The sequence below is a fragment of the Capricornis sumatraensis genome, chromosome 19 (assembly GCF_032405125.1).
Source record: "Capricornis sumatraensis isolate serow.1 chromosome 19, serow.2, whole genome shotgun sequence".
In the NCBI taxonomy this organism is placed as follows: domain Eukaryota; kingdom Metazoa; phylum Chordata; class Mammalia; order Artiodactyla; family Bovidae; genus Capricornis; species Capricornis sumatraensis.
This window is the reverse complement of record NC_091087.1, coordinates 36,654,600-36,667,131: the sequence shown is the minus strand read 5'-3', so window position 1 is coordinate 36,667,131 and position 12,532 is coordinate 36,654,600. Positions and strand designations below refer to the sequence as shown.

The 12,532-nt window shown below is 42.0% G+C and overlaps 1 protein-coding gene and 1 pseudogene across 1 annotated transcript in view; both read left to right on the top strand.

Moving 5' to 3' along the window:
- The first annotated feature begins 2,352 nt into the window (after positions 1–2,352).
- Positions 2,353–12,532, top strand: part of LOC138094967 (histone-lysine N-methyltransferase PRDM9-like) — a 54,719-nt gene continuing 44,539 nt past the window's right edge. Inside the window, 4 exon segments of the mRNA XM_068990965.1 lie at positions 2,353–2,428; positions 2,829–2,944; positions 3,249–3,357; positions 9,088–9,137. Coding sequence (XP_068847066.1) covers positions 2,353–2,428; positions 2,829–2,944; positions 3,249–3,357; positions 9,088–9,137 — 351 coding nt within the window.
- Positions 3,582–3,731, top strand: LOC138094869 (large ribosomal subunit protein eL39-like; annotated as a pseudogene).

The window sequence follows — 12,532 nt, the reverse complement described above, 5'->3', positions numbered from 1 at the left end:
ACTCTAAGTCAGGATGATTGGCTAAAGACAACCCGGAAACTAATCCTATCACCATAAAACTTGAGACTGTGAGCCACTTGGCAGAGCTATTCTCTGGGGTTCCCTTACCCCTACTGCTCTCCATCCGGGTGCTGCTTCCCAATAAATTCTTTTGCTTTGTCAGCACAATTCATTTCCGACTGTTAGACAAGAGCCCAGTTTCAAGCCCTAGAAGTGGTCCCCCTACCTGCAACAGCCCCACTTGGTAATTTCCAGTCAGTCATCTTGCTTCCAATACATGGAAATCATGTTATTTTTCTATGAGCAAAGATATGTAAGGGCCAGAAACAGTGTCCCTATTTTATCTTCTGAAGCCAGTAGGTCTCAAGCAAACTCACCTCTGTAGACCCAATTCAATGCCTTGTTCTATGGAAAACACTAGCAGGGCTTTGGGGTTTTATTTATATCTCATTTCTGAAGCCTTTTAATACCTACATTAAACATACAGATTACTCATCAGTGCCACTTCTACTTTGAGGTTAAAAATCCTCCAAGTTTTTTCTAATATACTTACCATTCCATTCGTTGCGTTTAAATGTTTGACCAAATGCTATTTCTCTCGTGTTTCATCAGAATTTAGTTAATTACACAGTTGTCGCCAGAATAAAGCAGTACTCATCATATACAGTTCTTGCCAAAACTGGATTTTACAAGGTAGGGCACAGGTGGGCCAGGAGGAGCACGACTACAGTCTCCTTGAGCCAAGATTCTAATTCAGGGCACTGGAGGAAAACATCCACCCTGAGGACGCACCGCCCACTTAAAGTGCAAGATTAAAACGCGTTGCCTGAAAACAAGCTATGAAACCTACCAAGATGCGCCTGCGCGCTGGAGGTCTCTAGGCAGACAAGCGCGGGACCCAGAGCAGCCAATCCCCAATCGGTGGGGCGGGACCTTTTGCGCGCTCCGCATCCTCCCAGCTCCTATTGGCTGGACTGCTTCAGTCGCAACGCAGATTGGTGGCTTGTGCCTGACGCGGCTGTACAAGCCAGCTGCTCACCCTTCGCTTCGCCACAGCCGGGGAGGACTGGATGACGCCTATCGCCGAGCTCTCGCCGGACCGGGGTGGGCAGCGCCGGAGGACAGCGGGGAGACTGACAGGAACGCGCCCTGCGAAACGCTCGTAAACCCTTTGCTTGACGTCTTCAAATTCCAGGCTGCTGCTGCTGCTAAGTCGCTTCAGTCGTATCCGACTCTCTGCGACCCCATAGACGGCAGCCCAACAGGCTTTCCCGTCCCTGGGATTCTCCAGGCAAGAATACTGGAGTGGGTTGCTATTTCCTTCTCCAATGCATGAAAGTGAAAAGTGAAAGTGAAGTTGCTCAGTCGTGTCCAACTCCTAGAGACCCCATGGACTGCAGCCTACCAGGCTCCTCCATCCATGGGATTTTCCAGGCAAGAGTGCTGGATGGGTTTCCATTGCCTTCTCCGCAAATTCCAGGCTGGAAGGCCCCAAATCCCAACAGCTTTGAGGAACCCAGGTCCTAACCTGAAGGGAACTCGCGTCTCGTCTGCTTCAGGGACAACAAGTCCTTTCACCCACAGAAACAAGAAATGCCCTAGTGCTGAGATCCCTAAATACCTCAAGTAACCTCAATTCCCCTCAGCCTGAGGCACCCTAAAAATAGCACCCTCAGAGAGACCAAATTTCCCTAACCTCAGAGTCCCTGAATACCTCAGCCTGGGAACTCTTAATCCCTTCATACTCAAGACCCCAACTATCCTGTAGGAGGGAAACCTAAAGCTCCTTAATGAGAAATCCCCGATTTCCTCAGCCTCAGAGATTCCAAGTTCTCTCAACCTGAGCATTCTACATCAGCCAAAAGACCCCCCAGTCCCCTTTGTTTGAGGAACCCCAGTTCCCCCAGCCCTGTGACCCTGATCTCAAGTCAAGTGGTTTGTCCCTTAGATGTAGAACACACATTATGCTCAGATTTTCCTGGAGTCCCCAGGCAGAGCCACCAAAACCCTTGGAAAAACATTCCCTCTCGCACTGGAACAGAGCCCTGATTTCAGCCTGACGCCAGTCCAGCAGTTAGGAACTTCCAGGTCTCCTTAGGACTCCCTCTGTCACCCACAGACACATCCCTCCTAGTGCCTTTCCTCAGAGGGGTCGAGTTGTAGGGCAACAAAATCTTGCTCACATTAGGCTGGTCTGTCACAGCCTATCAGGATTTGTCCATCCCACCAAGACCCCCACCCTGACTTTCCCCACACCTTCCTGCCCCAAACACTCCATCCAAGGAAGACAGGCCTGGCTCTGGACAGTGGTCTGGGCTATCTCAGCGTCTTCTTCCACAGGCACTCAAGGCCATGAACCCTTACATATCCCCAGAGGAGAGCACTGAGGGAGATGCTGGGAGAACAGAGTGGAAGCCCATGGTGAGAGGTGGAGGTGGCAAAGCCAGGCTCTAAGCTGGCTCTATAGGAAGGATGTGGAGCTGGTCCCTTAAAGACCATAGACTGCTTGCCTGCACTGCTGAGTGAACTTCTCTGTGAAGATACACAGGATGGGAGTGCCTGGCCCTGTCTGGAACAGGTGGGGTGGAGTGGGGCAGAACAGGATACTAGCATCGTCAAGTGCTTTGTGTCCAGGAATAGTTACGAAATACTCAGTGTTTGCTCAGTTAAGCAGGGCAGTCAGTAAGGAAAGTCTTCATCCCTGTCTCACAACACCCAGTGGCATCAGGCTACTCCCTGCCCATAGGTAGAAGAGAAGGCCCAGCTCTAAGGGCTGACTCATATTAGTAAGTCACTGATGAAGTCTATTATTTTCTTTAAGGCCAAAGATGCTTTCAAAGACATTTCCATATACTTCTCCAAGGAAGAATGCGCAGAGATGGGAGAATGGGAAAAAATCTGTTATAGGAATGCAAAAAGGAACTGTGAAGCACTGATTACTATAGGTAACAGGAAATGCTGGGCGCCTGTGAGCCTGGGAAACATGAAACAGGTCTTCAGTCTCCATGTTAACTTGGCCCTTTCTTAGGTGGCTACATCTGCTCACAGTCTCCTTTTGTGTGGAGACTAACCTGGAGGAAGTTTTTGTTCTTTTTTATCAATGTGGGGCTAGCCCTGGCAGTGCACAGCTCACCTCTTGCCCTGTTCTAGATTCTCCAAGCCCTACTAATTGGCCTGACTTTGTGACACTTTCCATTGCGTCTATGCTTTGTTCTTCCTTCTTAAAGCAAAAATTTTGCTTCTTTCTGGGTCTCAGGGCCACTCAACTAGCATTCATGCATCACTGCAGGCAGGTCATCAAACCCCAGGTAGATGACATTGAGGATTCTGATGAAGAATGGACACCAAGGCAGCAAGGTGAGGGGCCAGGAGGATTTAGAGGTGTCTTCCTGAAACTAACCTGTGTTTATCTCTTAGCTGCATCTCAGGCATTAGCAAAGAAAACATAATTTTCAGAAAACTAGCAAGATGCATAACAATATATTATACAGTGAGACTATCCATATGAAGTTTTTAAATACGTGAAATAATTAGCCTCCCTTTCTCTGCCATTTTATGTGCAGTTTACTCTGCTCCTCACCATGTCTTCTGACAAGACTTTCAGGATCAAGTGATACCTCACCAAGAAACAAAAGCAGAATCATCCCATTCCCTAATGGATTCTAATGAAAACTGGTAATAAAATCAGATAAAACTCCAAGAGAAGACATTGCAGAAAAACAAAGCTATAGGTCTATAAGGAGCCACACATGAGGTGGCACACATATTTGTGCTGTCGAGGTCACTTGCATCTTACCATATGACTCTGAAAACATCATTAATGCATCCATTTGTTTCACTGAAAAAATGATTTCTCTTTGTGTCAGTGTTTCTGCACTGGTGCTTTGGTTCAGTAATAAATATGAGAACTTTTGTTGAAACAAATTATATATATATAGGCATATATATATATAATTATTTATACATTAAAAATGGAGCAACTGACAAATAATTAATCTCAAAAATATACAAACAACTCCTGCAGCTCAGTTCCAGAAAAATAAACGACCCAATCAAAACTGGGCCAAAGAACTAAACAGACATTTCTCCAAAGAAGACATACAGATGGCTAACAAACACATGAAAAGATGCTCAACATCACTTATTATCAGAAAAATGCAAATCAAAACCACAATGAGGTACCATTTCATGCCAGTCAGAATGGCTGCGATCCAAAAGTCTATAAGCAATAAATGCTGGAGAGGGTGTGGAGAAAAGGGAACCCTCTTACACTGTTGGTGGGAATGCAAACTAATACAGCCACTATGGAGAACAGTGTGGAGATTCCTTAAAAAACTGGAAATAGAACTGCCATACGCCCCAGCAATCCCACTGCTGGGCATACGCACCAAGGAAACCAGAACTGAAAGAGACATGTGTACCCCAATGTTCATCGCAGCACTGTTTATAATAGCCAGGACATGGGAGCAACCTAGATGTCCATCAGCAGACGAATGGATAAGAAAGCTGTGGTACATATACACAATGAAGTATTACTCAGCCATTAAAAAGAATACATTTGAATCAGTTCTAATGAGGTGGATGAAACTGGAGCCTATTATACAGAGTGAAGTAAGCCAGAAAGAAAAACACCAATACAGTATACTAACCCATATATATGGAATTTAGAATGATGGCAACGATAACCCTGTATGCGAGATAGCCAGAGACACAGATGTATAGAACAGTCTTTTGGACTCTCTGGGAGAGGGCGAGGGTGGGATGATTTGGGTGAATGGCACTTGAAACATGTATATTATCATATGTGAAACGGATCGCCAGTCCAGGTTCGATGCATGATGCAGGATGCTAGGGGGCTGGTGCACTGGGATGACCCAGAGGGACGGTACAGGGAGGGAGGAGGGAGGGGGGTTCAGGATGGGGAACACGAGCACACCCATGGCAGATTCATATAGATGTATGGCAAAACCAATAAAATATTGTAAAGTAATTAGCCTCCAATTAAATAAATTTATATTGAAAATGCCAAAAAAAATGGAGAATATTAAAAAATCTAAATGTGAATAAGAAGTACCAAATTCAGCACCAGAGGAGTAAGGGCTGGCAGGCGGCTTCACTGTGTGTTGGTTAGTTTTTTTATCTTATTTTTGAATTCTGAAATAGAAATTTAAAAGACCTGACGTGGTTGTGGCAGAGTATTGATGTAAGCCTGAATGAAGGTGGATGTATAGGTTTTCCAGTATAATTCTCAATAGTTTTATGTTTAAAATTTATCATTCTTTTTCTTTTAAAAAGATTGTTTTTGCTAAACATTCTTAATGAAAGGGCAATTAAAGCCACCTTAATTAGACTACAAATTCACCAGAGAAATTTTTAATACTAAGCTCATAATGATTCAGTCACTGGGTTAAATCTCTTAGAAGAGGAAAGATATTAACATATCATGTCAAGATACATAATTTATGCATATATATTTAACCACACCACATGATCTTCTTATGCTAAGATGAACCTAATTCTTTGTCTTGATTCTGGGAAAGGGTTTGAGATAACTATTTAGTCTCCTTGATCTTTCCCACATTTCACTGCTGACCAGAGACTGCATCAGGTAAACAAAATGAAGTATACTCATTGTAAAATAGAAGTGAGCAGCTCACTTCCTCTTCTGCTGCTCAGAGTAGAGTTTAGAAAGAGTTAATCTGCCTAGACTGGAGAAAACAATTTAGATTAGTTCCATGATTCTCCATATATGGATTTCTATTCTCTTAGTTTATTATTATTTATTTATTCTTGGCTACACTGGGTCTTCGCTGCTGTGCATCAACTTTCTCTGGTTGCAGTGAGTGGGGGCTACTCTCTACTTGGGTTGCACAGGCTTTTCCTTGTGGTGGCTTCTCTGGTTGCAGAGCCCACACAGGCTCAGTAGTTATGACACACATGCTTAGTTGCCCCACAGCATGTGGAATCTTCCTGGACCAGGGATCAAACTTGTCTTCTGTATTGACAGACAGATTCTCATCCACTGTGCCACCAGAGAAGTCCATTTGTTCCCTTAGGTTATTAATAGTAGTGTAAGAGACGAAAACCAAACATATGTCTGCAAAGGTTTTGGTATGAAGAGATACTCTTGATAGGGAACAGGTACCCCACGATTCGCCAGAACTCTACACATTTACCCTCTGAACAGTTTTTGTGTGTGTGTGGTGCACTATTGCTAACTATATACACATTGCTGTACAACAAATCTATAGAACTTTTTCATCTTGCATGACTGAAACCCTGTACCCATTGAGCAACAATTCTCCACTTTCTCCTCCTCATAGGCCTTGGCAACCACCATTCTATTCTGTTTCCATGAATTTGATTAGATACCCAAGTGAAATCATGCAATATTTGTCTTTTTCTATTGGTTCATTTAATAATGTTCTCAAGGCCCATCCCTGATGTAGCATATGACAGAATTTCATTCTTAAGGCTGAAAAATATTCCATGTGATGTATATATAATATGCATATGAGATATATTTTATATATAATCTGTATCTTTTTATCCACCAGTGAACTGTGAGGTTGCTGCCACATCTTGCCAATTGTGAATAATGCTGCAATGACCATACATGTGCATATATTTATTCAAGATCTTTTCAATTTTTTATAAATATATACTTAGGAGTTGGATTGCTAGGTCATATAGCAGTTGTTTCTAATATTCACAGGAAACTCCATACAGTTTTCTATAAAGGTTGCAAGATTTTACACTTCGAACAATAGTGCGTGTGTTAGTGTGTAAGTTTCTCCATATCCTTACCAAACTTGCTAATTTTTTTTCTATACTGGCCATCATAAAATATATGAGATAATTTCCATTGCACTTGTGTTCTGTATTTCCCCATTGATTAGTAATACTGAGCATCTTTTCATATGTTTGTTGGCCATTTGTGTTATCTTCTTTGGAGAAATGTCTATTTAATTCCTTCTCCCACTGTGTTAGTCAGTTCAGGCTGCCATAACAAAACAGATCACGTGGCTTAAACTGCAGAAATTTGTTTTCCTACAATCCTGGAGCATGGAAGTTTGATATCAGGGTGCCATCATGGTTAATTAAGTTCTCTTTCTGGCTTATAGGCAGCCTTGATATAGGTATGTGCTTATTAACCCCTTATCAGATAAGTATTTTACAAATATTTTCTACCGTCTTTTTCACTCTGTTCATTGTCTCCTTTGCTGCAAAGAAGTTTTAAGTTTAGTAAGTTCCATTTGTCTAATTTTACGTTATTAATATATGTGCACTTAGTATCATATTTAGAAATCATTAGATTAAATTAATGACGTTTCACCCTTGTTTTCTTGTAAGAGTCTTACCAAGTCTTACATTTTTGAGTTGATTTTTCTACATGATGTAAGAGCTTCATTATTTGCATGTGGATATTTGTTTCCCAGTGCCATTCATTACAGGGATTAAGCTTTCCCCATTGTCTTGACACCCCTGATGAAGATCTTTAGATCATGTATCCAAGAGTTTATTTCTGTTTACTTCTAGCTACCTCTTCCGTTCCATTGATTGATAAATCTGTCTTTATATCAGCGGGCTTCCCCAATGGCTCAGCAGATTCACCTTCAATGTAGCAAACACAAGAGACACGGGTTCAATCCGTGAGTTAGGAAGATCGTCTGGAGAAGGAAATGGCAACCCACTCCAGTATTCCTGCCTGAAAAAATACCATGGACAAAGAAGTCTGGTGGGCTAGTCCAAAGGGCCACAAAGAGTCTGACACGACTGAGCAACTTAGCACGCACTTTATGCCACTACTACACTCTTTTGATTACTGAACCTTTGTAATATGTTCTGAAATCAGCAGCCTACAGTTTTGCTGTTCTTTCTAAGATTGTTTTGGTTATTCGTGGGTCCTCTGAGATTCCATGTTAACTGTAGGATGGATTTTTCTATATCTGAAAAAAAATCCATTGATATTTTTATAGGAGTTGCATTGAATCTTTAAATTTCTTTGGATAGTATGAACAGCTTAATATTGTCTTCAAATCCATAAACATGGGATGCCTTTCTATTTATTTGTGTCAGATTTCTTTCAGCAATACTTTGTAGTTTTCACTGGGTAAGCCTTTCATCTCCTTAAGTTTACTCCTAATTATTTCATCTTTTTGATGCTATTATAAATAAGATTGTTGGGACTTCCCTGATGGTCCAGTGGTTAAGATTCCACACTCCCAATGCAGAGCGCCTGGGTTCAATCCCTGGTCATGGAACTAGATCCCACATGCCACAACTAAAGACCCCACCCGTCACAATGAAGACCTGGCACAAATAAATAAATAAAAATAAATATTTTTTAAAAAAATTTAAACTTAGCTCTTGACTATAGCTTTAAAAAAGTTAAAAGTAAATAGGACTGTTTGCTTATTTTCCATTTTGGAATGGTCAGTGAACAATGAATTTTCCATTCAAATATGCATGGAAAGATATTTGAATGTTGATTTTGTACCCTGAAACTTTCTGTGCAAGTTTTTTGTGGAATTTTAAAGATTTTTTTCTACACATAAAGTCATGTCTTCTGTGAACAGATGTAATTTTATTTCCTTTCCAAATTGGAAGCATTTTGTTTCCTTTTCTAATCTAATGCCCTGGCTAGGATTGCTAATATTATGTTGAATAAAAGTGTTGAGCATGGGCATCCTTGCCTTTTTTATTGATCTTAGAAGTTTTCTGCTTTTCACTGATGAATATGATGTTAGAGGTAGGCTCCTCATATATGACTTTTATTGTATTGTGGCCACTTCCTTCTATACCTACTTTGTTGAGTATTTTTGTCATGAAAGGCTAGTAAATTTATTAGATACTTTATGAACATCAGATGAAGCATAGATGAAGGTTTGTGGTTTTTTTTTAAGAAAATTATGTGATACCCCTAGTGGAAACATAGTAGTTGATGGTACAGAAATTACTTACTATTCCTCCTTTGGTAATCCTCGTCCTTGTTACTCTCTAGCTCAGAATTCTGTGTTCTTAATTAGAATGCCCAGAGTTTGGAAACATTTACCAACCAAAACACTGATTCTCATCATTTTTTAGGTAAACCTTATTGGATGACATTCAGAGTGAAGCACAGTAAACACCAGAAGGTAAGTATTTCCCAAATCCTGTGACAAGAAAATCCTCCTCATGGAGGTAAGAATAGGAGAATACACAGAGATCCTAGAGACTGCTGCCTTCCTGTGCTGTCTTTAGTACAATGTCTGATATCATCACCAACACTGGGCTGGAAGAAGCACAAACTGGAATCAAGATTGCCAGGAGAAGTATCAATAACCTCAGATATGCAGATGATACCACCATTATGGCAGAAAGTGAAGAGGAACTCAAAAGCCTCTTGATGAAAGTCAAAGAGAAAAGTGAAAAAGTTGGCTTAAAGCTCAACATTCAAGAAACTAAGATCATGGCATCTGTTCTCATCACTTCATGGGAAATAGATGGGGAAACAGTGGGAACAGTGGCAGACTTTTTGGGGGGGCTTCAAAATCACTGTAGATGGTGACTGCAGCCATGAAATTAAAAGACGCTTACTCCTTGGAAGGAAAGTTATGAGCAACATAGAATATTCAAAAGCAGAGACATTACTTTGCCAACAAAGGTCCATCTAGTCAAGGCTATGGTTTTTCCAGTGGTCATGTATGGATGTGAGAGTTGGTCTGTGAAGAAAGCTGATGCTTTTGAACTGTGGTGTTGGAGAAGACTCTTGAGAGTCCCTTGGACTGCAAGGAGACCCAACCAGTCCATTCTAAAGGAGATCAGTCCTGGGAGTTCTTTGGAAAGACTTATGCTAAAAGCTGAAACTCCAATACTTTGGCCACCTCATGTGAAGAGTTGACTCACTGGAAAAGACTCTGATGCTGGGAGGGATTGAGGGCAGGAGAAGGTGACAACAGAGAATGAGACTGCTGGATGGCATCACCGACTCGATGGACATGAGTTTGGGTGAACTCTGGGAGTTGGTGATGGACAGGGAGGCCTGGCATGCTGCGATTCATGGGGTCGCAAAGCAACTGACACGACTAAGTGACTGAACTGAAGAATAGCAACAATATTGTTACATTATTTTCACAGAATTTCAAACTTTAAGCATTTTACCTGAATAAACTTACTTAAACCTTAAAACAATCCTACAGTACTTATTGGTAGGTACTATAACTATCACCATTTATACATCAAGAAATTGTGGTAAAGAAATTTTGATTATATGCCTGAGATCACACTATCACTGGTACTGCATGCAATCTAATCCAAAGCACCTTCTCTAAACCCCTTACAAGCTACTTAAAACTTCCATAATTCTATGAAGTTTACACTGTCTTATTCATACATCTTTTTATCACTCATTTGAGGGATGGTTTCAACCTCAGTTCTTTTGTGCTGTGCTAAAGTGAGGGATATATTAAGATATCCCTAAGGGAAGCTTACAGATACATAGCGAAATTTATAGAGCAGGTGGTCCAAGATGAAGGAGATAGGATCCCCAACCTCAGAGCATCCTACTCCAGTAAGAAAGAGGAATCAACTCCCAACTCTGACAAGCCTTAGATTTTATGACTGAAAACCAACATGTAAGAAAATAACTGAAGGGACTTCACAATAGGTAGAAGTAAAAATTCATCACCTGGAACTGATTTCAAATGTTCATTCTTGTAGGAGGACATAACAGCTCCTTCCTCTGAGCTCTGATTAGGCAACTCTTATACGTGGAATTGTCAGTGGAGTGTAGTCTCCTCGGTTCTGTCTCATCTCATCAAAAATTTGAAGTGATGGACATTAAAGCCCTCAGCATGTCACAGCTCTCAGACAGACCATGTTACAGCTCTCAGGTCTCAAACAGACCGTGTTATAGCTCTTGGACAGGTAAGTGTTACAGCTCTGTGTTACAGCTCAGTTTTATTTAGAAAATAACAGGAAAATACATCCTCGAGCCATGAGGCCATGCTGACCCAAAGTCGCAATGAGGGGGGAGAGAGAGAGAACTCCGGCCCTCTGGCTCCTCTTTTTATATGTTTTTTCCTCCCCCCTGGGCCTGCCCTATGTAAATTGGGCTGGCCAGGAGTGCTGTTTGTTCTACCCGAGGTCCTCACGCTGGTCCTTGGACCTTCCTTTGTTCTGTTTTCGAGGGCTTTTCCCTTCCTTGTCTTTTAGCCACCGCCATTCTGGACTCCTGTTTCCTATTCTAACTACCTAACATTCCCCCCTCAAGAGATGGGAGGCCCAATTATTTGGGAGTAGGGGCGTCGAGGTCTTTCTGGCTACTTCCTGCTGAACTGGGACGGCGAGGGGTATTGGGCCTCCCCCTCTTGCTGGTCTTAGGCCTCAAAGAGTCCTTATAGCAGTGTCCATTTAAGGGTGAGTGATATTTTCCGTGGCCGGCTGTAGTTTTATGTCTCTTTGTTGAACTGGCACTGCATGTTGTAGCTTGTTGACCTGGGCAGAGACAAAACAGGTTAGACAATTGATAATACATGGAACAATCATAAACAGCATCAATATGGCATAACAAGGAGTAGCAGGGGCATTAGCCAATTCCAAATTCCCATTGCCAGATGGCTCAAATCCCTCCTTGTTCAGGGATCAGATCTATCTCCTGTCTGTTCTGGAGTACAACCCATGGCAAGCTGTGTTGGCTCTTTAGAGCTGTCCTGAGAAATCCTATCCCCAGAAACTAGATTTTGGGGCTGTTCATTAGAATGGCACTCATATATAGTTCTGAATAGGTATCTGAGATTTCCCAGGGGCTCACAGGTATATTGAGTGTCCTCTTCTGTTTTCTTCCACAGCTTAACTCGTGAGTAGTGAATCCAGGTGTCATGTCCTGGTACCTTGACTGCTGTGGGGGTAGAAAGTATTATAGGGTAGAGGCCCTTCCATGTGGGCTGGAGTTGAGCCTTTGGGGACCCATCTTCCCAGACTTTAATGAGGACTTGAGTCCTTGGAGCATATAGTGCTGGCTCCTTAGAATATTTTGGGTCTTGTTTCACACCCCACAAGCATATATCCTGTTGGAATTGCCCAATGGCTGTGGTATAAGACTGGAGGGTCTGAGCCTCTGGATCTAAGAGGAGGTCATTGACATAAACAAAAGGTCTCCCATATTGCATCTCATAAGGACTAAGACCAACCTGTTCCTTAGGGGCAATATGGGTGCAGAGGAGAGCTATCGGTAAATAGCTTCCATCCCAGGGAGGTCTCCTGGGTTATCTTTTTTATCACTGATTTTAAGAATTGGTTGGCTCTTTCTACTTTTCCTGAAGACTGAGGCCTCCAGGCACAATGGAGATAATAAGTAATGCCCAATGCTTTAGAGACCCCTTGGGTGACCTTAGAAGTAAATGATGTCCCATTGTCACTTTGTAATGACCTGGGAAGTTCAAATCTCAGAATGATTTCATGGAGAAGATTTTTTACCACCTCCTCAGCCTTCTCAGTCTGGTTGGGAAAGCCTTCAATCCAACCTGTGAATGTATCTATCATGACTAAT